At 41.5% G+C, this 25,143-nt stretch overlaps 1 protein-coding gene and 1 long non-coding RNA gene across 2 annotated transcripts in view; both read right to left on the bottom strand.

The window, feature by feature from the left end:
• Nucleotides 1-18,746: 18,746 nt before the first annotated feature.
• The window catches only part of LOC138758212 (zinc finger protein 850-like), a 77,304-nt gene continuing 70,907 nt past the window's right edge, over nucleotides 18,747-25,143 (bottom strand). Inside the window, 2 exon segments of the mRNA XM_069926818.1 lie at nucleotides 18,747-21,449; nucleotides 21,452-22,373. Coding sequence (XP_069782919.1) covers nucleotides 21,328-21,449; nucleotides 21,452-22,373 — 1,044 coding nt within the window. The 3' untranslated portion in view covers nucleotides 18,747-21,327.
• The window catches only part of LOC138758215 (uncharacterized), a 28,679-nt gene continuing 27,553 nt past the window's right edge, over nucleotides 24,018-25,143 (bottom strand). Inside the window, exon 3 of the long non-coding RNA XR_011354217.1 lies at nucleotides 24,018-25,120. This is a non-coding gene — a long non-coding RNA (uncharacterized lncRNA). The remainder of the gene's footprint in view (nucleotides 25,121-25,143) is intronic.

Raw genomic sequence — 25,143 nt, 5'->3', positions numbered from 1 at the left:
CTAGATAGAATGAGTCAACTCTGCATATCAAGAGACTGTAGCCCAGAGAATCAGGAAGGTGTGAATAAGGACAATGACATGATGGGACACCCACAGGATACCCCCTGGTCCTCCAAGTGTACTGAAACTGCACGTAGGCAGGAAGAATTGCCTATGCCAAACCCATCCAGGGGGCAGAAGAATGTAAGGGGGAGGGCATTCTGATACTGAAATTGACTGTATAAAAGTTGGGTGAGCCCCAGTATGTGTGTGTATTCCCAGGGTAAGGGGAAGCACCCAACTTTGCATTGTTGTAGTAATAAATGTTCTTTGTTCTCAATTTTTGTCTCGAGCAATTTCTTTAAAGGTACTTTAATTCCTAACACCTGGGACTTGATTGGGCCCCCTGCATCCACGGGCAGTGATTGTCCAGTTTTGCTGTTCTGCCTGCGGCGTATGGAAACAGGTGTTTCAGCCCCCATGATGCTTTGCCAGTCGCCACGTTTGACAGCCATTTCCTTGTTTACCCAAGGCACAGACCGCGGGCTGCTACATGACCCCGCCCCCCCACACACACAAGAAATGGCAATCGAGGCATTGTTTTTAGCAGGCCTACCCCTGTGCCATGGGGTCAAGAGAGAGCTGGTCAAAGACCAATTAGGCAGATGTCAACAGGTCAAGTATGAAAATCTCTTCCCTGCTGCCAATGTCCAAAACACAGGTGGAGCCATTGCATCTGAGGACATGGTATGGCCTCTCATAAGGCCACTGTAGAGGTGTCTGGTGAGCCCTGCACTGAACAATCATGCATTTACAGTCAGTAAAGTTCTTTGGGATGTAAGTGCAGAGTTGCTATGGGGTCTAGGTTTAGCAGGGGCCAGGGTGTCAGGCACTCAGCTAGTTGGGACAATGTGGTAACCAGAGGCTCCCTTAAGTCCTCAGGGGCTGTTACTAATTTGCCCAATATAACTAGGGGTGCACCATACTTACTCAACAGAGGATGCCTCCTTGGATGCTGTGCAGATGCCTAACATGACCCAAGCGATTTTGTAGGCCAAATTAGGGCTGATAAGCCATGCCATTAAGGCTGCCTTAAGGTGTCTATGGAACCTCTCCACCAACCTGTTGGTCTGTAAGTGATACATGGTGCGTAGTGGAGTTGGGTCCCCTGTGTGTGGGCCAAAGCGGTCCACAGACTGGAAATGAATTGCCCCCTGTCTGATGTAAGGTGTTAGGGGACCCCAAAAATGCTAGCTAAGTGTTGAGTAGGGCCCGTGCACATACCTCTGTGGAAGCCTCCAATAGTGGCATCGCCTTGGGCCATCTGGTCACCCGGTCGACCAGTGTGAGGAGATAGTGTGCATCTCTGGACACAAGTAGGGTCCCCCACAATGTCAACATGCACATGGCTGAACTAGCAATCTGCTGGCTCAAATGAATGTGGTGGAGCTTTGATACGAATCTAGATTTTGTATGACTGGCACTGAGTACAACTCCTGGTCCACAGAGAAACCTCTTTGCAGAGGCTGTGCCAGATATATCTGTTCGCCACCATTTTGACTGTAGTCCTGATGGCAGGGTGATCCAAGTTGTGGACCGAGTTGAAAACCAGACTCTTACATGCAGCCAGAATGACAGGGTGAGGTTTACCCATTGAGGTGTCACCGAGCACCATGCAGTTGCCGGGGGTGGGCTGGATGTTCCCCAGTTGTAAGCTGATGAGTGCTGTCTGGTGCGCTGCAATGTCTGGGTCCACTTGCTGTACAGGGTCGTGTAGTCAATGCCTGGGGTAGGGTTGTGCATTGCTAAGATAACCAGATGGGATAGGACGTCAGCCACCATGTTGGATTTGCTAGCTATGTGTTCAATGTCCATTGTAAATTTGGAAATGTAGGACAGGTGCCATTGTTTCCTGGCTGATCACGGATCTGATACCTTACTGAAGGCACAGGTAAGGAGTTGGTGGTCTGTTTAAATGTTGAACTTCCTGCTCTCCAGGAAATAACGAAAGTGCCAAATTGCCAGGTATAAGGCTAACAGTTCTCTATCAAAGACTCTGTACTGGAGCTCTGGTCGTCCGAAGTGTTTAGTGAAAAAGGCCGGCAGTTGCCATTGTCCATTCACCCCTGACCACTGTGCTGGAGGCATCTGTCATGATGGCAGTTGGGGCATCTGTCCATAGGTGCACAAGGAGGGTGGCATTTGGTAGGGCATTGTTGGTGGGATGTAAGGACTCGGTTGCCTCCTGAGTCCACTGTATGTTTTTACTGGGACCTGCTATGAGGGGAAAGAATGGGTTCATGATGCAGGATGCTGCAGGTATGAAGAGGTGATGAAAGTTGACCATACCTGCAAATTCTTGTAGTCCATTCACTGTTGATGGCAGGGTAAAAAGTGAATAGCATCCTCCTTAGTGGGTAATGGTGTGGCTCCATGTTGGTCGATATGATGGCCCAAGAAGTAAATAGTTTCTTGGCCAATCTGACACTTAGCCAGGTTGATCGTTAGGCTGAAATTGCTCAGTCCAGAGAATAATTCTTTTAAGTGGGTGGTGTGCTCAGTGTGGAGGGGCTGGTGATTAAAATGTCATTGAGGTAGATGAAGGCAAAATGCAAAACCCGGCCCACTGCATCCATCAGCCTCTGGAAAGTATGAGCCACGTTTTTTAACCTGAAGGGCGTGTGCAGAAATTTAAACAATCCAAAGCAGATTATGATTGTGGATTTTGGGATGTCTTTGGGGGTGTATTGATATCTGGTGATAGCTCCTGATGAGTGCTACCTTTGAGAATATCCATGCCCATTGCAGGTTCATGGTGAAGTCTTGGATATGGGGCATGGGATATCTGTCTGGTTTGGTGGCCTCGTTGAGGTGATGGTAGTCTCACATGGTCTCCAACTCCCCACTGCCTTCGGGATCATGTGGAGAGGGGAAGCCCAAGGACTATCAGAGTGCCAGACAATGACAAGTTCCTCCATCTTTTTGAACTTGTACCTGGCTAGGTTGAATTTTGCGAGGAGAAAGGCTGCACCCTGGCATGGAGGGGAGGGCCCTCTGTGATGATTTGGTGCCTCACCCCATGTTTGGGTTCTGCCAAGTGGAAGTGAGGTATGGTGGAGTGGAATTCTGCTAGGACTCAAGTGAATTGGTTGTCGGCAGTACTGACTGAGTGCAGGGAGAGTTGGTGAGTTCAGTGCCCTTGACTGAGCATGACTGAAGTGTCCAGGTGTGCACCAGCCAACAGCACTTGATATCCACAAAGAGTGAGTTGGTTTGCAGGAAATCTGCACCCAGTAATGGTTGTTCCACGGCCATCACCATAAACTTCCAAGTGAATAGTCTGTCCAGCAAAGAATGTCAGCCCGACTGGGAGTCTTGAATGTGTAACAGGCTTTGAAGTTGGCTGGATGTCGCAGCCTTTAACGATGGCTGGTCTGGACGTGCCCCTGGAACATGCAGGTGGAGCAGCATTGACAGGCCTCAAAACCCTATTGACGGTAATAGAAACAATAGTGCTCACTGGTGGGGCATGGTCGGTCAGATGGTCGGTCAGATGGTCAGTTGGATGTTGATCTTCCTGGCCGCGTACATTTGATGTGGTGCTGTCACCTGGTCAAGTGAAGTGTGGGCGTCCCTCCTTGCCGCCTATAGCAGGTTGTCTTGGGTAAACTTATACCTCTCATTTTGTTTGTTTTAGATTGGTCACAGTGTTTGAGTTACCGAAAGAAAATAAACACACACACACACCGAGAGCAGTTCAGTTTATACAAGTCTTTATTACTAAATGTGAAGCTGAATTCACACTACAATATGCAAGCCCTTCCCAATAATACTTATCAACGTCTGGACTGGTCCCAACTGCCAAAGCAAGGCAATCACTGCACACTTGTAGTAGGTTGTCGGGGCACCGGTAGCAGCTTCTCCACCTCCCTCGACCGGGACATTAGCTGGACTCTTGAAGTTCTTCTTGCTGAGAGATGTTGCCACCTCTTGGAGAGTCTCAAACTTCAGCAGTGGGACCATGACTTATATTACCCAAAAGTTGTTTACTTTAGATCTTATCTCTTTGAACAAATGATTTAATTATCTTCAAGGTCTCCTGACAGTCTGCGACCAACAAAAGAAAACTGCATCTCTGGGCCTCATGGTGGAAGTTGGATAATGTCTACTGATTCATATGCATCCCTGGGCCCCATAATGGAATTTAGGTGTGTCTACTAAATATGTATCTGGGCCTCCCATGGTGTAAATTAGATTATGTCTGCTGATTCTAAAAAACAAACAGGTTCTCAGCCTTGCAGCTGCAGAAGTACAAAACACAGTTTAAATCTTCCATTACACAGGTCTGTTCAGCCGCCACCTTCCTAGGGTCATCGAAGTCTTCTTCCGTGATGAGCAGCTGGATGTCCTCGGGCAGCCTCTCCAGGAATATCTGCTGGAATAGCGGGTAGCAGGTGTGCCCATCATTGAGAGCAAGCATGTCGCTTATGAGAGCAGAAGGGCCCTGACCCCCAAACTATCGATATGCAGCATTTGGGCAACACACTCTCACTTTGAGAGCCTGAAAGTGCAAGTGATCAGCTCTTTGGTGGCTGCATACCGTCCTTGTTCCAGGGGCTGCTGGAAGAATTCAATGATATAGGTGCAGTGTCCTAATTGAGGGCGCTGACCACGTGGTAGTATCACATGTCATCAGCAGAGCTCCATCGAATGGTGAACTGCATCTCGGCTTGCTGGAATCTCACCCGTGGTTGTAATATCCAGCTAGGCAGCTTCAATGCTATGACATTAATGCCAGGTTGCTCTTCAATCTTCAGGTGCAAAGTGCCATTTGGACTGGTCGGGGTTACCACTGTAGTGAAGTCACTACGCCTGCAGCTAGGTTATAGCTCTCAGTTATAGCCATAAGGCTGTTGCTCGAATCTGCCAGAGAAGAAAGAAACACACACCAGTAGATTACATTCAACACCTAGTTTATTCAGTGGCAGCTCTGCCTTTTATAGTCAGCTCAACTGTGTCACCACTGGGGCATAGCTTCAGTGGGCCAGTTGCCAATTGGTTACCTCGCATGCCCATGCCCTGATTTGGCCTCCTGCAACCCACTGGCTGTGATTGGCCAGTTTTACCACTCTATTCAAATAGGCGTTTCAGCTGTATGATGTTTTGCCAGTCACCGCATTGGTCAGATATTTCCTACGTCAGCCCAAGGGATGGGCCGCGGCCGCTACAGTATTATATTATTGTTATTTAATAATTTAAAAATTATTTTAAATATAACACTGCCTGGCTCATTTCTATTGCTGCTGTCTGGTATGTAACAAAAATGAGGGTTCATCTGGGATCAAAGCAAATTGGGAGCTGAATGGTCGAATTCATTTTCAATTTGATTGGTTGGAATTCGTTTTGAGCCAAATTAAAGGCTTGTGTGTGGAACGAAAGCAGCGATTGACATTGATATTTTTTGGCATCGCCCACCATTGCAGATTTGTAGGGGGCAAAAAAAAATGAGTTGAGGACGATCAAACAAAAGTTGGTACTTGTGATGGGAAAAGATGAAAAAGGCTGAGATTCAGAAAATTATAGGGAACTGTTATGTAACAAAAGAAAAGTTTGGAGAGGAGGAGGTAAAACAATTTCTCCTGAGAGAATCACCAGGGGAACAAATTAAATTTGTAAAACCTGGGAGTTTGGGCAAGAAAACCTTATATTGCCAGATGCAGAGAGGAGAGAAAGAAGAAAAGCATGTTGAGCACGAATTAGAGAAAAAAAACCATAGGTTTGCAGAAAAGCAAAGGAGATTTGAGGCTGAGGCAGCCCAGAAACAAAGGCAGGTCGAGTTAGAAAAATTTAGAAGGGGAAAAGCCAGGAGGCAAAGACAGTTGGAAAGAGAAATTTGGCAGATGAATGTGCCACAGGGTTCAGTTTGTGCAAAGTGGATCTTTCCATTGGGTTGAATTTGTGCCAAGTAAAATTTTATAGAGTGGTAATGAGGAATATCCACGTAGGTTAGGAAATTAATCGGAACCTTGTGCTAGGGATTGTAAAGGTTAAAACCCTTGTGTTCTACTTCTTAGTTAATTTTATGACTATCCCTTTAAGAAAATTTGTTGTTTATAGTGTTACCATAGTTACTATGATGTCATATATCATAATATCTGAGCATATGGGGACCTTGCTTTCATTTTTGAAGAACCATGGAGGATATTAATCATCTTATTATCGCCTCATACCATTATGTCTTTAAATATAGCTGAATGCTTTGTTTATCCACCATTATGAAAATCTCTATGTGAAGTTACAGAAAATGTTTAGTCATTTTCAAAGAATTAAAGTTATTTACAGCTCCAATTACAGAGTTTGGTTTATTGGATTAATAAGATAGTAATTCGGAATATCATTGCTTATGTCTCTACAAAGATGACATGTTTTGACATTTGGAAATACCAAAGATTGGAATATGTCATCTACATTCCTCTTAAAAAAAAAATAAAATTGTGAACTTTGTTTGGAAGAAACAATCATAAAAATTTGTCTGAGAGAATTTACAACCAGGTTTAAAATCGAAAAGCAGTTTTCTGTGAGAAAATGTCTTATCAGGTATGTCTGTTTGGATTGCGTAGTTTGAAACCAGCTGATGTCTTTCAAGATACCTGTGGCCTTGGGAAGATAAGATAGAACTAAAGCTACTGCTACCAGCCACAGAATTGGCAGGAAGCACAGAAATGATTTGACAACTTGTATAAACAACTGGTAAGAAAGTTGTATGAAGTAACCACTTAAAGGGACCACGCAAGATACAAATTTATTTACAGTTCCCAGGAACCAGAAGAAGTGAGGCGAAGGCAGGCTGCTGTGTGAAGAATCCTAAATGGACAAGAAGAAGTTTAATCCGACTAGAGACCTCCACCAAGCAGTTCATCTGAAAGAACTGTATAATCGTGAGTTGAGTCAGTATGGTGGACTGACAATGCTTGGCATGAGATTGGAACCAGCTACCAAAGAAGAAGTGACTTCAACTACCAACCAAAAAGAAGACTCCAATAAGGCACTGCAGGCCTCAGTAGCTGGTTTAAAGGTTACTGGAACTGAAACAGATGAATGTATGTTGCAAATCCCCACTGGTGCCGTATTGAGTGAAATGCTGAAGATAGGGGCTCAATCAGTGGTATGTGAAAGTTCAGATGTGAATCCTGATGATAATATTTCAAAGTTTATGAGCACTGGAAGATCGTCAAAGTCTACAGAGGCATCTAGAGCAAGTACACATCCATGTGCTTCAAGCTTATCAGTTATGCATGTGAAAGCACAAGCAGACTTGTCTACTATCTGTACACAACCTGAGTGGTTTGAGAAAAGACATGCTCTAGAAGATATGGAAACTGAAATGAAAAACCAGCAACATAGGCAATAAGCTGAAATGAAGAATCAGCAACTAATGAAAGAAGCTGAAATGAAGATTCAGCAAGAAGAACAAAAAGGATTATTGAATATAGAAAAAAAAAATAGATTTCTAGGAACAACATGCAATGAATATGGCCGGAGTAAAAGCATAATCTCAGATTTCTGTAAGATCTATCTCTCAAAGTGAAATACCCAAAGAGGTATCACATAACATTCCAGCAGGTCAATGGGTACCACAGCCACAAGAAATGAGTAGATTTAAGCAAGATGCCACAGGTGGCACTCCTAGTGCTCAATGTTAATGAGCAACCCTCTGGAAAGAGCTAGAGACATCCCACCCCTTCCAAGTACACAATTTATGAATCTGCCCAAAGGAGAACATTTTAACCATGTGAATTGATCATACTCAACAACTGATGTATTTTCATGTTGCTGAAGAACCAGTGACAAGTCAAAGATCCCAACCAATACCAACACTTACATACCAAGGATCCCCATCAATGCCATCACTTACATATTAAGGTCCAACACCTATGGCACCAGTTCAAATTCAACCAGCTCCATTCACAACAAGACAACCAGTCGAAAGCCATGGTGGACAAGACAATATAATATCACTCATAACAAAACAAAATTAAATTTTTGCTATGTAGGCACAGCAAAAAAGTTTATATGGTTTACCTAAGAAAGAAATTCCAGTTTTTAATGGAGATGCATTACAATTTCTGACAGTCATAAATTCCTTTGAACATCACATTGAAAGCAATACTAAAAACACTAAAGATCATCCTTATTACCTAGAGCAGTACACTGGAGGACAGGTGAAGGTCAAAAGTTGTCAGTATATGGATCAAGACCATGGTTTTAAAAGGGAAAAAGCATTATTGCATCATCATTTTGGCAATGAACATAAGATGGCAAGGGCCCACATGGACAAGATTCTTTCTTGGCCAGCAATAAAATCAAAGGACACAAAGACTTTACAAGCACACACACTCTTTCTGAGAGGACGTTGTAATACAAAGGGTAGTAGTGTATATTTGCAAGAGCTGAATTTGCTTGCTAATTTATCAATTATTATAAACAAATTTTATTACAAGCTGAAGGGCATACGGTGAACTAAAGTTGCAGAGCTTAAAATGATTTCTGAAAGGGACGCCACTTTTGAGGATGTTGTACAATTCTTGGAATAGCATGTGTATGTTTATACCATACCAGTATTTGGAAATATTAAAGATGCTTCAATAGTTCCTAAAGATGTAAAGAAGACTAAATGTTCATCTCAACAGAAACCAAAGGGAAGTCCCTTTGTTACTACTATGTCAGATACTAGCACAGGAAAGAATAAGGAAACAATGGAAAAAGAAGATCAGTCTGATCAGGAAAGTTGTTTGTATTGCAAAGATAAGGATGCTTTAGAAAAATGCTCACAATTGAAGAAAAATTTGCATGAAGAGAAATTAACCTTGCTTGTGTAAAGGACACATCAGCAAAACTTGTAATAAGTGACTCAATTGTGACATATGCAGTTTAAAACATCCCAAGTTACACCATACTCAATGAAGTAAAGTTGAGAAGGAAGTCAAACAATCTGAATCTAAGACTAAAGACACAGTCAAAGAGAATGCTTCAGCTTCAGTTCAGACAAACAGTCTTACTGGGGCCGGTGACAAAACCCTTTCAATAGTTCTTGTACAGGTTAAAGCTAAAAACAAAAAGGAAGCTTCATAGTGAAGACCTATGCATTTCTTGATCCAGGAAGTACCGCATCATTTTATACTGTTGAATTGTTGGTTGGGTGTGGGTTGGGCAGCATGATCTCGTGGGCTGAGGTGGCCTGTTAATAAGGTTAATATGTCTAAATGAAAAATCAAAGACATATTTTTAATGGGAGATATTTCTCAATTGAAGTTGGATATTTATTAGAAGTTGTTTTTAAGTATAGCAATTACAAAGAAATATATAGCTTTCACGTGGAAATCAGGTGATATTGTGGGGTTAAATAGATGGCGAATTGAATTATTAAATTGTATACGACTAGAGAAAATAATGTATAATTTACAAAATCAGCCAGAAAAATTTGGTAAGATTTGGAAACCCTTTACCTACAGAGTCCACCACTCTACCACTTAACCTGCCCTAACTAGTTCATGGTTTAAGCTTATTATGTAAATTTGCAATTTATAAGTTTAAAAGATGTATGTTTATTATACAGGCCTTTCCTTTTCTTTTTCTTTTCTTTTCTTTTCTTTTCTTTTCTTTCTTTTTTCCTACTTTTTGGGGAGGGAGGGGCCATGGAAGGGGAGGGTGAGGCAGAGAAAATGTGGAAAATGTATTCTTTTTGCGTTGTAGTTTTATTTGTGTGATGATGCAAATGAAAAATAAAATGTAAAAAATAGACAATGAATGCTGAAAGGCACATTGAAACTAATATAGTTTTAAGTCTATAAATTGCTATATTAAATAACAATGAACTTTGTGATCTTGCAAGTGTATATACTCAGAAAACTATGCCTGGGAATAAAGAGAATATTCCATATCAGGATAATTTAAAAGACATTTGCTTACCCAAGATTGATGCTAATTCGAGATGTTAATTGGATTAGGGAGAGATATTGAATGTTTTTTTCTCATCTGTATTAACATAACATAACAATTACAGCACGGAAACAGGCCATTAGGCCCTTCTAGTCCGCACTGAACCAAACACTCCTCTCTAGTCCCACCTACCTGCACAATGACCATAACCCTCCACCTTCTTCTCATCCATATACCTGTCCAGCTTTTTCTTAAATAATAAAATTGACTCTGCCGCCACTATTTCTCCCGGAAGCTCATTCCACACCGCTACCACTCTCTGAGTAAAGAAGTTCCCCCTCATGTTACCTCTAAACCTCTGCCCCTTAACTCTTAACTCATGTCCTCTTGTTTCAATCTCTCCTACTCTCAACGGAAATAGTCTATCCACATCCACTCTGTCTATCCCTTTCATAATCTTAAATACCTCCATCAAATCCCCTCTCAACCTTCTACGCTCCAAAGAATAAAGACCTAATCTGTACTCTAGATGCTTAAACAGGTAACATTCTGGTAAATCTTCTCTGCACTCTCTCCACTCTTTTTATATCCTTCCTATAATTAGGCGACCAGAACTGCACACAGAACTCTAAATTAGGCTGCACCAATGCCTTATACAATCTCAACATCACTTCCCAATTCCTATATTCCATGCAATGATTGATAAAGGCCAGCATACTAAAAGCCTTCTTCACCACCCTATTCACATGAGTTTCTACCTTCAGGGAACAATGTACCGTTACTCCTAAATCCTTCTGCTCTTCTGTATTCATCAATGCTCTCCCATTTACTACGTATGTCCTGTTCTGATTCTTCTTACCAAAATGAAGCACCTCACACTTATCAGCATTAAATTCCATCTGCCATTTTTCATCCCACTTTTCTAAGCAGCCCAAATCCCTCTGCAATCCTTGAAAACCTTCATTATCCACTATTCCATCTATCTTAGTATCGTCTGCATATTTACTAATCCAATTCACCACCCCATTATCTAGATCATTAATGTATATAACGAACAACAATGGGCCTAATACAGATCCCTGAGGCACACCACTGGTCACCGGCCTCCAACCTGACAGACAATTTTCCACTACCACTCTCTGGCCTCTCCCTTTCAGACAATATTCAATCCATTTGACTATCTCAAAATTTATACCTAAAGACTGCACCTTCCTAACTAACCTTCCATGTGGTACCTTATCGAAGGCCTTACTGAAGTGCATATAGACAACATCCACGCTATCCTCATCCACATTCCTAGTCACCTCTTCAAAAAATTAAATCAGATTGGTCAAACAGGACCTTCCGCCCACAAATCCATGTTGAGTGCTCCTGATCAGACCCTGTCTATCCAGATATTTATAAGTACTATCTCTAAGAACTTTCTCCATTAATTAACCTACCACAGACGTCAAACTTACAGGCTGATAATTGCCAGGCTCCCTCCTTGAGGGAAAGGGTCATTGGGCTACATGAAATAAGTGAGGCAAATGGCTTAATTATGGAAAGGATAGGGATTAGTAAAGTGAGGGTCTTGGATCAATAAAAATGGATGTCTCCAGGTCCTGATGGGATTTTTCCCAGGACGTTAAGGGAGATCAGGGGCAAATAGTAAGGGCTCTGACAGTGATTTTTCAATGATCACTGAAGGAGGTTGTGGTGCCGCAGGATTGGAGGGTTGCAAATGTGGTTCTGAATTTTAAAGAAGGCATAAGGTGAAGGCCAAGTAATTATTGGCCAATAAGTTTGAATTCAGTGGGGGGGGGGGGGAGTTATGAAGGGTATTCTTCACAATAGTATACATGCATATCTGGATAGGCAGGGATTGATTAGGGGCACCCAGCATGAGTTTGTAAAGGGAAAGTCATGTTTGACAAACCTTGTTGTGTATTTTGAGGACAAAAAAGTGGATGAAGGTAGGGTGGTTGATGTAATCTATTTGGATTTCAGTAAAGCTTTTGATAACGTTCCACATACAAGGTTAATAAAGAATTTCAGTCACTAGGGATAAATAGAGAGATAGCGAGAGGGTTCAAAGATGGCTGGAAGATAGCAGAGAGTCATGGTGGACAACTCTTGGTCAGGTTGGAAGCCTGTGACAAGCGGGGTGCCTCAGGGATCAGTGCTAGGTTCCTTGTTGTTTATCATTTATATTAATGATTTGGAGGAGAGTGTTGTTAACTGGGTAAGCAAATATGCAGACGATATTAAAATAGAGGGAGTGGTGGATAGTGAGGGGTTTTCTTGGATAAGTGGACAGAAAGATGGCAGCTGGAATTTAATGTAGACAAGTGCGAGGTGCTGCATTTTGGAAAAAATAAGCAAAATAGGACATATGTAGTTAAGGAAAGGGCATTGAGGCATGCAGAGGAACAGAGGGACCTTGGGGTTATGGTACAGATTTCATTGAAGGTGGATTTCCATGTAGACAGGGTGGTTAAGAAGGCATATGGTATGCTGGCCTTGATAAATCATAGTATAGAGTATAGGAGCTGGAAAGTGATGCTGCGGCTGTTTAAGACATTGGTGAAGTCAGGTTTGGAGTATAGTGTTCCGTTCACTTCTCCAAATTATAGAAAGGATATAGATAAGGTGGAGAGAGTGCAGAGAACATTTACAAGGATGTTGCCTGGCTTACATCATCTAAAGCACACAAGTCAAACTCAGGCCCGCAGGCCAAATTTGGCCCATGATATAATTATATTTGGCCTGCAAGATCATATCAAATATGTATTAGAGCTGGCCCGCTGGCTGCTGCGCCAGTATAGTGCATGCACAGCTAATACTACAAATCCCAGAATGTTTTGCAAATGCATTGGCGCCGGCCCGTCAGCCCACTAATCGCCCCCACCTCCTCTCTTTACTTTCATTAGCATCTGTGACCTCTCGCCCAACTCACATGTAATAAACTCCTTACGGAAAATGGCCAAACCAAAGACAGAAAACAGGACCTTTCAAGACAGGTGGGAGGGAGACTATATGTTCATCATTTTAATAGACAAACCTGTTTGTCATTGAAGCAAGTTGTTATTTTTTTGACTTGTTGGCTTGTGAAAAAAAATACATTTAGAAGGAGCTTGAAGGCTATAGAGAAATATTATTTATTGAATATTTTATTTCTCATTTGTTAATGCTTCTTCTGGAAAGAGTTTAACCAAAACTATTATTAAACATTTATTTTAATAAGAAAAAGTTTAACATTACATATGTTGAAAGAAGAGAAAACATGCAGATGTTGTTGAAAATTTTCAATAAATATTTAGTTTGGCCCACGACTTAGTCCAAGTTTTTAATTTTGGACCTCTGTGAATTTGAGTTTGACACCCCTGATCTAGGGTATGGAGAAATATTAAGGAGACTGGGACTTTATTCATTGGGAGAGGTGTTTAAAATTATGAAGGGAATAGACTAGTCTAGATGTAAATAGATTCTTTCCCCTGAGGGCAGGAGGTTGGAACAAGGGGGCATAATTTAAGGATAAGGGGGCAAAACTTTAGGAGAAATGTTAGAGGATGCTTTTTTGCTCAGAGTGGTGGCAGAATGGAATGATCTTCCAGAAGAGATAGTTGTGGCAGGATCCCTTCTATCATTTAAGAGAGGTTGGATGTGTACATAGATGTGAGGGGATTGGATGGTTATGAGCAGGGAGCGGGAGGGGGGTACTAGTGGAGTTGTTCAAGCAAACTGGTGTGGACTCGAAGGACAACATGGCCTGTTTCTCCACTGTAAATTGTTATATGTTTATATAGATGTACCAAAGGCTCTCGAACTTCTTGAAGAAATGAGGAGTCAAAATGATGGACCTTATTCCATGAGAACATTGCTTGGATGGACGATTAACAGGCCGTTAGGAGGAAAACTTAATTATGATCAAGAGTCGTCGAATGTAAATGTCAACAGAATTTCAGTTGTCAAACTTAATCTGTGGGAACAATGGTTTAAAATTGCAATGGTGTCTTCAATCTGATATTTTCAAATACAAAATTGTTTTGAAAGAATGGCATTTAACAAGAAGTATTCTTTCGATCGTAAGTTCAATATTCGATCCTTTGGGAATATTGACACCAGTAGTACTAATAGTCAAGAAAATTGTGCAAGAATTGTGCAGAAGAAAATTTGGTAGGATGAAATTATACCAGATTCCATTGCACAAGAATGGATGAATGAGATTGAGTCTTAAAATGTTAGAAAGTTTTGAAGACAACAGATGTTTTAAACCAAGAGATTTTGGAATTGCCACGTTTGCTCAGTTACACCATTTTCCTGACACAAGCAAAGGTGGTTTTGGTACTGTCAGTTATTTAGTACTGCAAAATAACCAAGAGTGAGTACATTGTGGATTTATAATGGGTAAAGCTGGAGTGACTCCATTAAAGCCAGTCACCACACCTTGAATGGAATTGACTCTCACTACCATGGCAAGCAAAATGGACACTGTTATGAAGAGAATTACACAAAGGAGTTAACAGATTCTATGCTTTTGACTAATGGTACATGAACCATAAGGTTTTGTACTTTTGAGGCTAACAGAATTAATGAGATCGTAAAGGCTTTGCAAGTTAATCAATGGAGATATGTTAAACCAGTGGATAATCCAGCTGACATGGCTTCACATGGATCAAATGTACAATAATTTCTGAAAAGAGCCAACACTTGGGTGTTCGGTCCTCAATTTCTTTCACAATCTCGAGAAGAGTGGCCTCAAAATCTGAAAAAGTTAACGAAGTTTCAATGATAGATCTCGAAATCCAAAATACTAATATAAGTACTATTCAAATATCTAATGAGAATGATCCAATTATTCGATTAATTTGCTATTATTATTCACAATTTCATTTGAAAAAGGCAGCAGCATGGATTCTTAGATTAAAAACTATGTTTTTACATTGTGTCAAGAAAGAAAATCAGAAGTCTGAAAAGAGCTGTTACCTAACAGTTGATGAGTTGGCGAATGCTGAATTAGAGATCACTCGTTTTTGTCAGAGAAAGGCATTTGATAATGAGGTATCAAAATTGAAGAAGAATCTGAATGTTACAATAGAAAGTCATGTTTACAAGCTAAAACCTATTCTGGTAAATGATGTATTGAGAATAGGAGGAAGATTGGAAAAAGCAATAATGCCATTAGAAGTGAAACATCCAATTATATTAGTGAAGGAATTTCCTATTTCTGAATTGATTGTTTGACATATACATGAGGAAACAGGTCATGGTGGTTGTAATCAGAATTGCACCAGAAATATTGGATAATTGGTGCTTTGACATTGATCCAAAAGAATTATATCAAAATGTGTGTTAATTGTCGACATGCAAATGCTAAACCTGGACAACAACAAATGGCGGGTTTGCCAGAAGACAGAGTTTTGCCTGATGAGCCCCCATTTACATAGATGGGAGTTTATTATTTGGTCCTTTACAAGTAAAATGAGGAAAAAGTGTTGCAAAATGATACTGAGCTATTTTTACCTGTTTGACTATGAAAGCAATTCATATTGAAGTAGCGTTATCAGTTGATACAGACTCTTTTATCAATGTTCTTCTATGTTTTATCACCAGATGAGGTAAAGTAAAAAAATTAGGTTCTGATAATGGATCTAATTTTACAGGATCTCAACTAAAATTACAAAAATCAATTCAAAATTGGAATCTGCATCAAATTCATGACTTCAAAAATAAATTAATTGGATATTTAACCCACCCACAGGATCACGTCATGGAGGTGTGTGGGAAAGAAAGATTAGGTCATTCAAGAACATTCTTAATTACATTTTGAATAGTCAAATACTAAATGATGACAAACTTCAGACAGTTTTGTGTGAGATTGAGGCTATTTTAAATAGTTGTCCAATAACGAAATTCCTGTTGATTCAAATGACATTGAGGCACTTATACCAAATCATTTCTTACTTCTTAAATCGAAACCTTTAATACCTCCAGGTCAACTTGAAAAAGAAGATATCAATGCCAGACACAGATGGAAAAAGTGCAATTTCTTGCATATTTATTTTGAAAAAATGGGTTAAAGAATATCTTTCATTATTCCAAGAAAGACTAAAATAGTCTAAAGCTAAATGCAATTTTGTGTGCGGAGACATTGTAATTAACATGGACGATTCTGCACCAAGAAATTATTGGTTGCTGGGCAGAATCATGGCAACAGTTCTGGACAAGAAAGGATTTGTATGCCAAGTGTGGATTAAAACCAAGACTGATTACTTAAATAGACCTATTACTAAAATCTGTCTTTTACAAGAAGCAGAAAGTTTTGATTTCTAATTTTATACTTAGCATATTTACTTTTATATCTGTAATAGTAATTAGGGCACAGAATGTAAAAGTTAAAACCTTGTATTTTACTCGTCAGTCAATTTAATGACTATCCCTTTAAGAAAGTTTGTTGTTTGTAGTGTTACCATAGTTACTATGGCATCATATGTTGTAATATGTACATGGAGCTTGCTTTCATTCTTCGAAGAATCATGGAGAAGGCGTAAGCATCGAAATACACTTCTTTGAATACATCTTATTTTGTATTAATCATCTATTAGCTTATCATCTTATATCGTTGTCTTTAAATATAGCCGAATGCTTTGTTTATCCATCGTTATGAAAATGTCTATGTGAAATTATGCAAAATGTTTAATTGTTATCAATGAATTAAAGCTACTTGCAGCTGCGATTACGGAGTTTGATTTATTGGATGCATAAAAGTAATTCGGAATATCATTGCTTACGTTTCTGTGAAGATAACTTGTTTTGAAATTCGAAAAATACCAAAAATTGGAAAGTGTCATCTACAGGGGTAAAGATGAATGAAAGCAAGAAAAGGTAAACCCTTTGGGTCCCCTGTGCTACTATTGTTAGAAACCCAGTCAGTGATAGCAAATTGTCCCATGTTAAGGATAAAGATCAAAAAGGAGGTAGCACCTGTTGTCTGTATTCAAAGATATTGGAAAACATGGAAACCATGAGAGTTCCAGACTGGCTAGTAATATTAAGGAGTCCAAATCTTTTGTGTCAGTGGGTTTGTTTTCACTGGAGGATGGGTCACCACAAGTGAAAATGAAAATCCTTTAAAACACTGGGGGCCACCCAGTCACCTGTGTTTGAAATTTGATAATGAGACTGCCATGGTGATGTGAATTTGGTCCAAGGTTTGGGAGGAGGCCCAGAGTCAATACCTCTGCACAGTGTAATGTTCACTTTTCAATATTTTTATTGGTTTCATCAAATAAATGTAGCAGAGGAATATAATAGTAGACTAAAATACTAACAGGTCTTTATAGCAATAGAAATGATATTAAACCTGTTACATTAAAAGTAAAGGAAATAAAAAAAACAGTTTCTAAATATCAATCCCCTCCTGACAGAGGCCACTGGTTTAACAGAAAGTTCACTTCTAATAATAAAAAGGAAAGTAAACAATGAAGTCAAAAATAAAAAAAAAAGACTTAATGAATCTAAAATTTTTCAAAATAATTAAGAAGCCTGAAAATAAATGAAATTAAGATTCTTTTCCATAGTGGAACATCTAATTTTCCAAAGTCAAACATGCCAGACATCTGACAACCACTGGGTATGAGTGGGAGGGACAGCATATTTCCATCTCATCAATGTGAGAGCAACAACATGGGATTGTGAAGCAGTGAACATCAAACCAGTAGGTCCACTTATTGCAAAGAGAGCAAGACAAGGATTTGGAATCAGAGTAATATTGAGAAGAAAAGACAAAGTACGAAACACCCCTTCCCAAAAATTAGAAAGAGGTGGTAACAAGAGCACATGATACTGCAGTGTCATGGTGAAATCATTTTTAGTTCATGGACCTGTTGCAATAGGGATCCAATCATGTTTACCAGTGAAGGGGGTCTTCTTATTGAGAAATTATCATGCAGAGGTTAAAGTTGTCCCTGCGGTGAGGTTGACTGCCATACCAGACATTGAAACAAAGATAAATGCTTATCCTATCCCTTGTGTGGAAGATCCTGTAGACAAGGTTGGAAAGGTGAAGTTTCCTACAAAGTTGGACTTATTGAAAGGTTACTGATGTGTGCCCTTCACATTGGGAAATTTTTGCATTTGTGACCTTGCCAGGTTTAACAACTGCTCTTTTTGGAATGATACTTCCAGAAGTGGGATGAGTTCCCACTTCCACATAACAGGTTGCAGCTTTTTCTACATTGTTGGCTAGAACAGTTATGGGTAAGTTCAATGGAAAGATTCTAAGCCACCTACTTTGACTCAGTGGCTCTCTCAAATTATGTAATCTTTAAGTTTAGTGTAAGTTAGGAGCCGTAAATTTGAAACTTCTGTTAAATTTGAAGAGACTTGGCAAATTATTTCCACATCTTAGTAGAATTAATTTCCCTTCTGGACTACATGTTATTTTTTTTCTCTTTGTTGGTGAAGACCAGACAACCAGACGATCAACTTTTATTAATAAATTCTCAGGATAGGCTTCCCAGTCTTATACATTCTTTTAGATTAGATGGGGCTGTGTATAATGTTTTTTTTTTTCTTTTTTGAAGACTTCAGTTTGAGATGAGAACATATTTGTTAATTGTGGTGTAAAGTAATATGTTAAATCATATGCCATCACATTGTGATATTTTTCCCATTTGGATAATTTACTCCTATTCTCATCATGTATTGTTCACCTAAAATATGATTCACAAAAAGATTGAAAAAGAAAAGGTCTATATGAAAAGAATGTTTTGCCATTTGAAATGAAGAATGCTCCAGGGATGTTCCAAAGAATGATTAATTCTATAACTCAAGGTTTATCTTCCCAATCTTTTTATTCATTTTAAACATACAAAAAGAAATGTAATATATAGAATGCAAGGTTACAGGTTCTAAATCAAACAAATATCCATCATAAACAAACAGGAATTGATTCCCCACAGCTCTATTGTTCAAATAATAAACAGTCGAAAGGATATATAATCTGAATGTACAAACTAATCCTAAATAAAGAAGCCCGACCCTAGCCCTCTAACCTCATAATAGAAATTAGAAGTTGGGATGTCTTAAAGGAATAAAATTCAACAATAAACAACAAAATATTCTGCAACATAAATGAGAATAGTTGACGTGAAGGGAAAAAAATAACAAGCCATATTGTATTAAAGCAGATTTAAAAATCATGAAACCCAAATTCATAAACAGGTACTACATTCTCTCAAACTTAATATCAGTCAGTATCAGTTGTAACACACCCAATCTTCTCTAAATGTAAATAAGCTAAAGTCTGGCACATCCACTGAATGTAGGGGCGGGATCGAATCTTTCCACCTAAACTATATATGTCTTCTTGCCAGAAGCGTCATGAATTCAAGAACATTGCGATCGGATGGTGACAGATGAATATCTTCCATCACCGCTCCATATAATGCAGTAATTGGATTCAGCTATAAATTAACAGCTAAAATTGTAGATAAAGTATAAAAACATTCTTTCCAACAAGATTCCAATGCCGGGCAAAACCAAAATAGGTGAAGTAATGATGCCACCTGTTGTTACACCTGTATCTCTCAAAGTTTCAACCACATAGATTCTTATATTGATGATTTAATTATTGGGAATGACACATGGGAAGCATGTATATCTGAGTTCGAGAAATTGTTTGACAAACTTTCAAAAGCAAAGCTTACCATCAATTTAGCTAAAAGTGTATTTGGCCATGGTGCTGTAACTTTTGGTTATGTGGTTGGTCAGGGCAAGTTGGTGCCTGTTCTGGCAAAAGTTTGGACGAATTCTGAGTTTCCATCTCCACAGGTAAGAAAGTATTAGGAGGTTTTTGGGAATCATTAGGTTTTACAGAAAGTTGTGTAAAAATTAGATTGCCTTTCAAGATGTTATCTTTGCAACGTTACTAAAAAATGTTATATTTGTCTATTTTATGCCATGTAAATAGTGAATGCATTGTTTCAAATATTGTAGGCTACAGCTAAAATGTTGCTCTTACAGTTCAAAATGTTCTTTGCTGGTGGGAGGTATTACGTGCTCCCATTTTTCAGTTCATTTTCATTTGTGTGGGACTGCCACATTAAGAGAACAAATGTAACAAAACCCTGCAGGCTTTGGTGAGTGACAGTGAACTGACAGCAGGCTGAAGACAGCATGTTCCTAAGTTGGATACATCTGGAGAGAGAGGAAGTGCAGGTGCAGAGACCATGTGACCATCAGATTAAAGACACAGTACCGAGTTTGCTTAGCACCATTTTGTGGAGTAGAGCTCTTGGAAGTAATGCAGTTCTGAAGTGGACTTGTGTATGATTGTCCCCATGTTACAGGGGAATGAGTAGTGGCTATTGTATGGATTCAGCACTTAGAGAACCATCCTTTGAAGGGATTCTGTATCAAACATGACCTCGTGGTGATGGAGTGTCTGATTTCTCCATATGAGACTGTGAACATATGACCCACAGAAAAGTTCTGGAAGCAGTAAAATACTGTGTTTGAATTTTGACCATTGAGAGGGCCACTTGGAATGGCTGATCCACAAAAGGGTTTGTGGAATCTTTGTGAGAGTCATTGACTTTGTGTACCCTACACCAAAGAGTGCATTTTGGTTGCCATCTGTCTGAAAAGGACATTTTTCTGGAAGCATTTCAACAAGGATTTTGAGAGTTTATAAATAATATATCACCTCAGTCTTTCTCACCTATTCCATGAACTGCTTCACATCCAGCTAAACCAGTGGTTTTCAAACTGCCTCCCTAAACTGCAGTCTCCACATCCTCTTCACAATTTGCTATTCCACTGAACTTAGAGTCATCACCAAACTTAAGATACACTACCCTCTGTCCCCTCTTGATCATTAAAGCCTAGATGTCACATCCATCTATAGCCTGCGTGTCTCATCCATCTAAAGTCTGTGTGATGTAACCATTTAAACCCTGTGTATCTCATCCATCCAAAACCATGCAGGTGGCATCAATTTCCAGCTGATGTGTCAACATTAAATTTCCAGAACTGAACTTGGAACTGCCTTCCAAGAATTTGGCCTTGAGCTGCATTGGCTTGAGGTATTCCACACACATCAGTATATTTGCCCATAGTTGGGGGATAGTTTTAGAAAATTATTCATCTTTAGGTGATATATTATAGTTAATTAATAATTAAAATTATTATTTTAAATACAACACAGCCTGGGCTCATTTCTATTACTGCTATCTGGAATGTAAAATGTGTCAATAAATTTTAATCTGAAAACAAATTACAAATTGACAACAATACCAAGACCTGTTTTGATTAGTTGCCTCAATAACCACAAGACTCCAGTTTGAGTGAGTGATGTTTAAATATCCCACCCTCTGGAAATATTGTGTGTGAACTCACTGGTTTTCATCAGGTTGTTTGACTGTGTCAACTCCTTCCTGTACTCAAAACAGTTGAATGGCCTTTCCCCATGTGGACCCACTGGTGGGTCAGCAGGTGGTAGACCCAAGTGAACCCCTTTCTGCACTCGGGGCAGGTGAATGGCCTCTCCCTGTGTGGACTTGCTGGTGGGTCAGCAGGTGGGAAAACTGAGTGAACCCCTTTCCACATTCAGAACAAACGAACGGCCTCTCCCCAGTGTGGACCCGCTGATGTCTCAACAGATGGGAAACCTGGGTAAAGCCCTTGCTGCACTCAGTGCAAGTGAAGGGCATCTCACCAGTGTGGATCCGCCAGTGCATCTCAAGACCATACGACCTGCTGAAGCCCTTCTTGCATTCGGGACAGATGTATGGTTTTTGCCCAGTGTGGACCCACTGGTGGGATAGCAGTTGGGAGTGCTTGGTGAAGCCCTTTCCGCACTTGGAGCATATGAATGGCCTCTCCCCAGTGTGGACCCGTTGGTGGTTCCTCAGGTCGGAGGACTGAGTGAAGCCCTTTCCGCACTTAGAGCAGGTGAACGGCCTTACCCCAGTGTGGACCCGCTGGTGGGTCCGCAGGTGGGAGGACTGGGTAAAGCCCTTCCCACACTCAGAGCAGGTGAACGGCCTCTCCCCGGTGTGGAAACGCTGATGGATCCGCAGTTCAGAGGATTGGGTGAAGCCCTTTCCGCACTCGGAACAGGTGAATGGCTTCTCCCCGGTGTGGAACCGCTGGTGGGTCAGCAGGTGGGAGGACTGGATGAAGCCCTTCCCACACTCAGAGCAGGTGAACGGCCTTACCCCAGTGTGGACCCGCTGGTGGGTCAGCAGGTGGGAGGACTGGGTAAAGCCCTTCCCACACTCGGAGCAGGTGAACGGCCTCTCTCCGGTGTGGACCCGCTGGTGGACCCGCAGATGGGAGGACTGGGTGAAGCCCTGCCCGCACTTGGAGCATGTGAAAGGCCTCTTCCTGGTGTGGATCCGTTGGTGGGTTATTAACTTACTCGACGTTTTAAAGTTCTTCCCGCAGTCGGAGCACTGAAACGGGTTCATCTCTGTGGGGACGAAAGGATGTGACCGGGGATAAATCAATGCAGTCCTGCCCCGGGGCACACAGCGCCTGTTCAGCCCGATGGAGGGTGCGGGAGAGCCGGGCAGCGGGTAAAATCAACACCGAGGCTGGGGCTTGGGCCCGGACCCGGACACGGACCCGGGGAGAAGCGTCCTCGAGCCAGGCGTAGCAAACCCCGGAACTGCGGGAGCCCTCCGTTCCGGGACCCGGTGCTGCGTTCTGCTCCTGGCACTGAACCACCTTAGCTCCCCGACAAGAAGCTTTCCCGCGTTTCTGGCGAAGAGAGAGAAAAAGAGTGAGACGGAAACAGAGCGCACTAACGCCTACTTGCCCCGCAGCCTGATAGGCAATGGGCGGCACGCGTCCTTGATGGAACTAGCCAATAGTAGCGGGTAGTAGGCCGGAGCAGGAGCCTGTTTGTCTGCATTTAAAGGGGTCGCACCCTCGGACATTTATTTATTTTCATGGTCGAGGCGGTAATGCTGCGAGATTGCAACGGGAATTTCGGTGCCGGCGGTGCGGAAGGGTGTCTCCGCATCTGCATTAGTCTTGGTGCATAGGCTGGGTTTGCATTCAAGGTGAGACGAAGAAGAGGGGGGCACTGGAAGTACCACGGCTAAAAACTTTAAATTCCCGCTAGCAATTACCACCCACATGCATAAAAACAGCATCCAACCCCTTCCTGTCCCCACCCAGCAAAACTGCAATGTCCTAAATATACCCGACACCCAACGCTGCATTTCCCCAATACCCACCCTCCCTGTCCGTGTTACCCCTCCGGACCCCTACAGACTTCCCTATCACTAACTCCCTATGGTCGCCAAGATCCATCCCTGTCTCTGTAACAACCCCCCTTCCCCCCACCGCACTCCAGTCCACGACACCCCTATCTGTGTAACCCCTTCCAGTCCCTATACACCTCCCTCTCTTTATGCCCCTTGTATCGCCTTCACCCCTCCCTGTCTGTGTAACTCCCTCCAGTCCCCAGCACCTCTCCCTGTCTCTGTAACCCCCCCCCCCTCCTGTGCTCTACACCCCTCTATTCTAAGGTGGTAGCTTACATCAGTGAGGAGTTTGGGAAGTGGGAAAGTTGAAACGATGAGATGGTTGATGAAAACTGTACCCTTCCTCCAGTCTCACCTTCCCCTCTATCCCTCCTTTTGTTCCCTCCCCTCACTCCTAACTGTCCCCTCCTTGTGGTCCTCACCCTCCCTCTTCACTGTCCCCTCCCTCCACACTGACACCTTCCTTCCTCATGGTCCCCTCCCTCCCTCCTCACCACCCCCTCTCTCATTGCCATCCCCTCTCCATCCCTACCCATCCCTCCCTACTCCCAACTGCTCCCTTTTCCCTGACTAGAGCACCTACCCCAAATCACTAAGGTGAACTGTGAGCTGAATCCCTCCTGGGACATCCCCAATTGGAACACGCTGACTCCTTTCATCTCCCTCCCTACTGGAGAATGAGGGAGAGGACCGTCACCCTGCTCAGACATAGGTCCTGGGAACCCTTACCTACCCTATACCTTTCTCCCCCACCTGCCTGTGGAGGAACACTTCCCTTCCCCACTTGGTGTGGTCCCTATATTCTGCATCCAACATCTTACCTATTCCCCATCTGCAGGTGGAGTTAGTCCAGATGCTCTTCATCCAATACATTATTGATTCCCTGGCTTTTAGGCCAGGAGTGAGATGGAACACTCTCCCCTTCCCCAGTTGGAGTTAGTCCATGTATTCTGTATCTGACACCTTTTTGTTTTCTTCTTTAACCATTTTATTAATTTTCCACAATAAAACAGAATATACAGAAAAAGTGAAAAAGTTATATGAATATAACAATCAAGTATTTTCAAACTAATTCAACATTTCCATATATTGACAGTTATATTGAACTCCAAAGAGAAAAAAATATAAATTAAAAAAAAAACACTATCTATTCCACACTTTCTGGTCAGTAATGTGAGTGAATACTCTTCCATTCCCCAGGTGGAGTTAGACCATGTACTCTACATTCAGTATGTTATCTGTCTGCTGTCAACAAGATAGTAGTGTGACAGAACATTCTCCCGTTTTCCCAATGGAGTTAACCCAGGTCAGGGCTTCCCAAACTTTTTTGTTCATGGGACCCTTTTGGGGAGCACTTGGAAATTGTGGAACCCTGTAGGTATGAACCAGAAACTAACTTAAAGTATAATGGCATCAACTTCCAGTTTGAGTGTGATTGAGTCTAATTTAGATTAAGTTATTTTTCTTTAAACAGTAAGCAGTTCTTCAAAATTTGATTGTTTCAATTGAATTTTTAACCAAATTGCAAATACAAATATCACCGATCTCCCAGCCCCAAATATCCACCAACCCCAACCTTCCAGAAGCGTGTTTCCAACCCATCCCCAGCCGTCAACAGGCTGGACCTCCCAACACCTCTGACGTGAGTATCCACCGCGGCCCCAACTGAATGAGGAGGGAGAGAGTTAGCGAAAGGGGAAGGAGGGAGCGAGTGAGGAGGGCGGAAGTGTGAGTATGGAAGAGGGTGAAAGTGAGTGAGTGAAGAGGGAAGGAGCGAATGGGTGAGAGGGGAGGGAGTGAGTGAGAAGGATGGGTGTGGCCAGCCTTGCACCAAAAGAAATCCGAGTCTCATTGGTTGAAAATGGCATCTTGCTGCCTGACGTCTGCGCTGCTGATGTCATCAGGCCTCAAGATGACTTTTTGTTTTGTTAGCATAGAGGCAACTGTTTAGAAACACAGAGAAAAA

The sequence above is a fragment of the Narcine bancroftii genome, chromosome 3, assembly GCF_036971445.1.
Source record: "Narcine bancroftii isolate sNarBan1 chromosome 3, sNarBan1.hap1, whole genome shotgun sequence".
Taxonomy (NCBI): domain Eukaryota; kingdom Metazoa; phylum Chordata; class Chondrichthyes; order Torpediniformes; family Narcinidae; genus Narcine; species Narcine bancroftii.
Note: the sequence above shows the minus strand (reverse complement) of the source record. Positions and strands in the feature narration are given on the sequence as shown.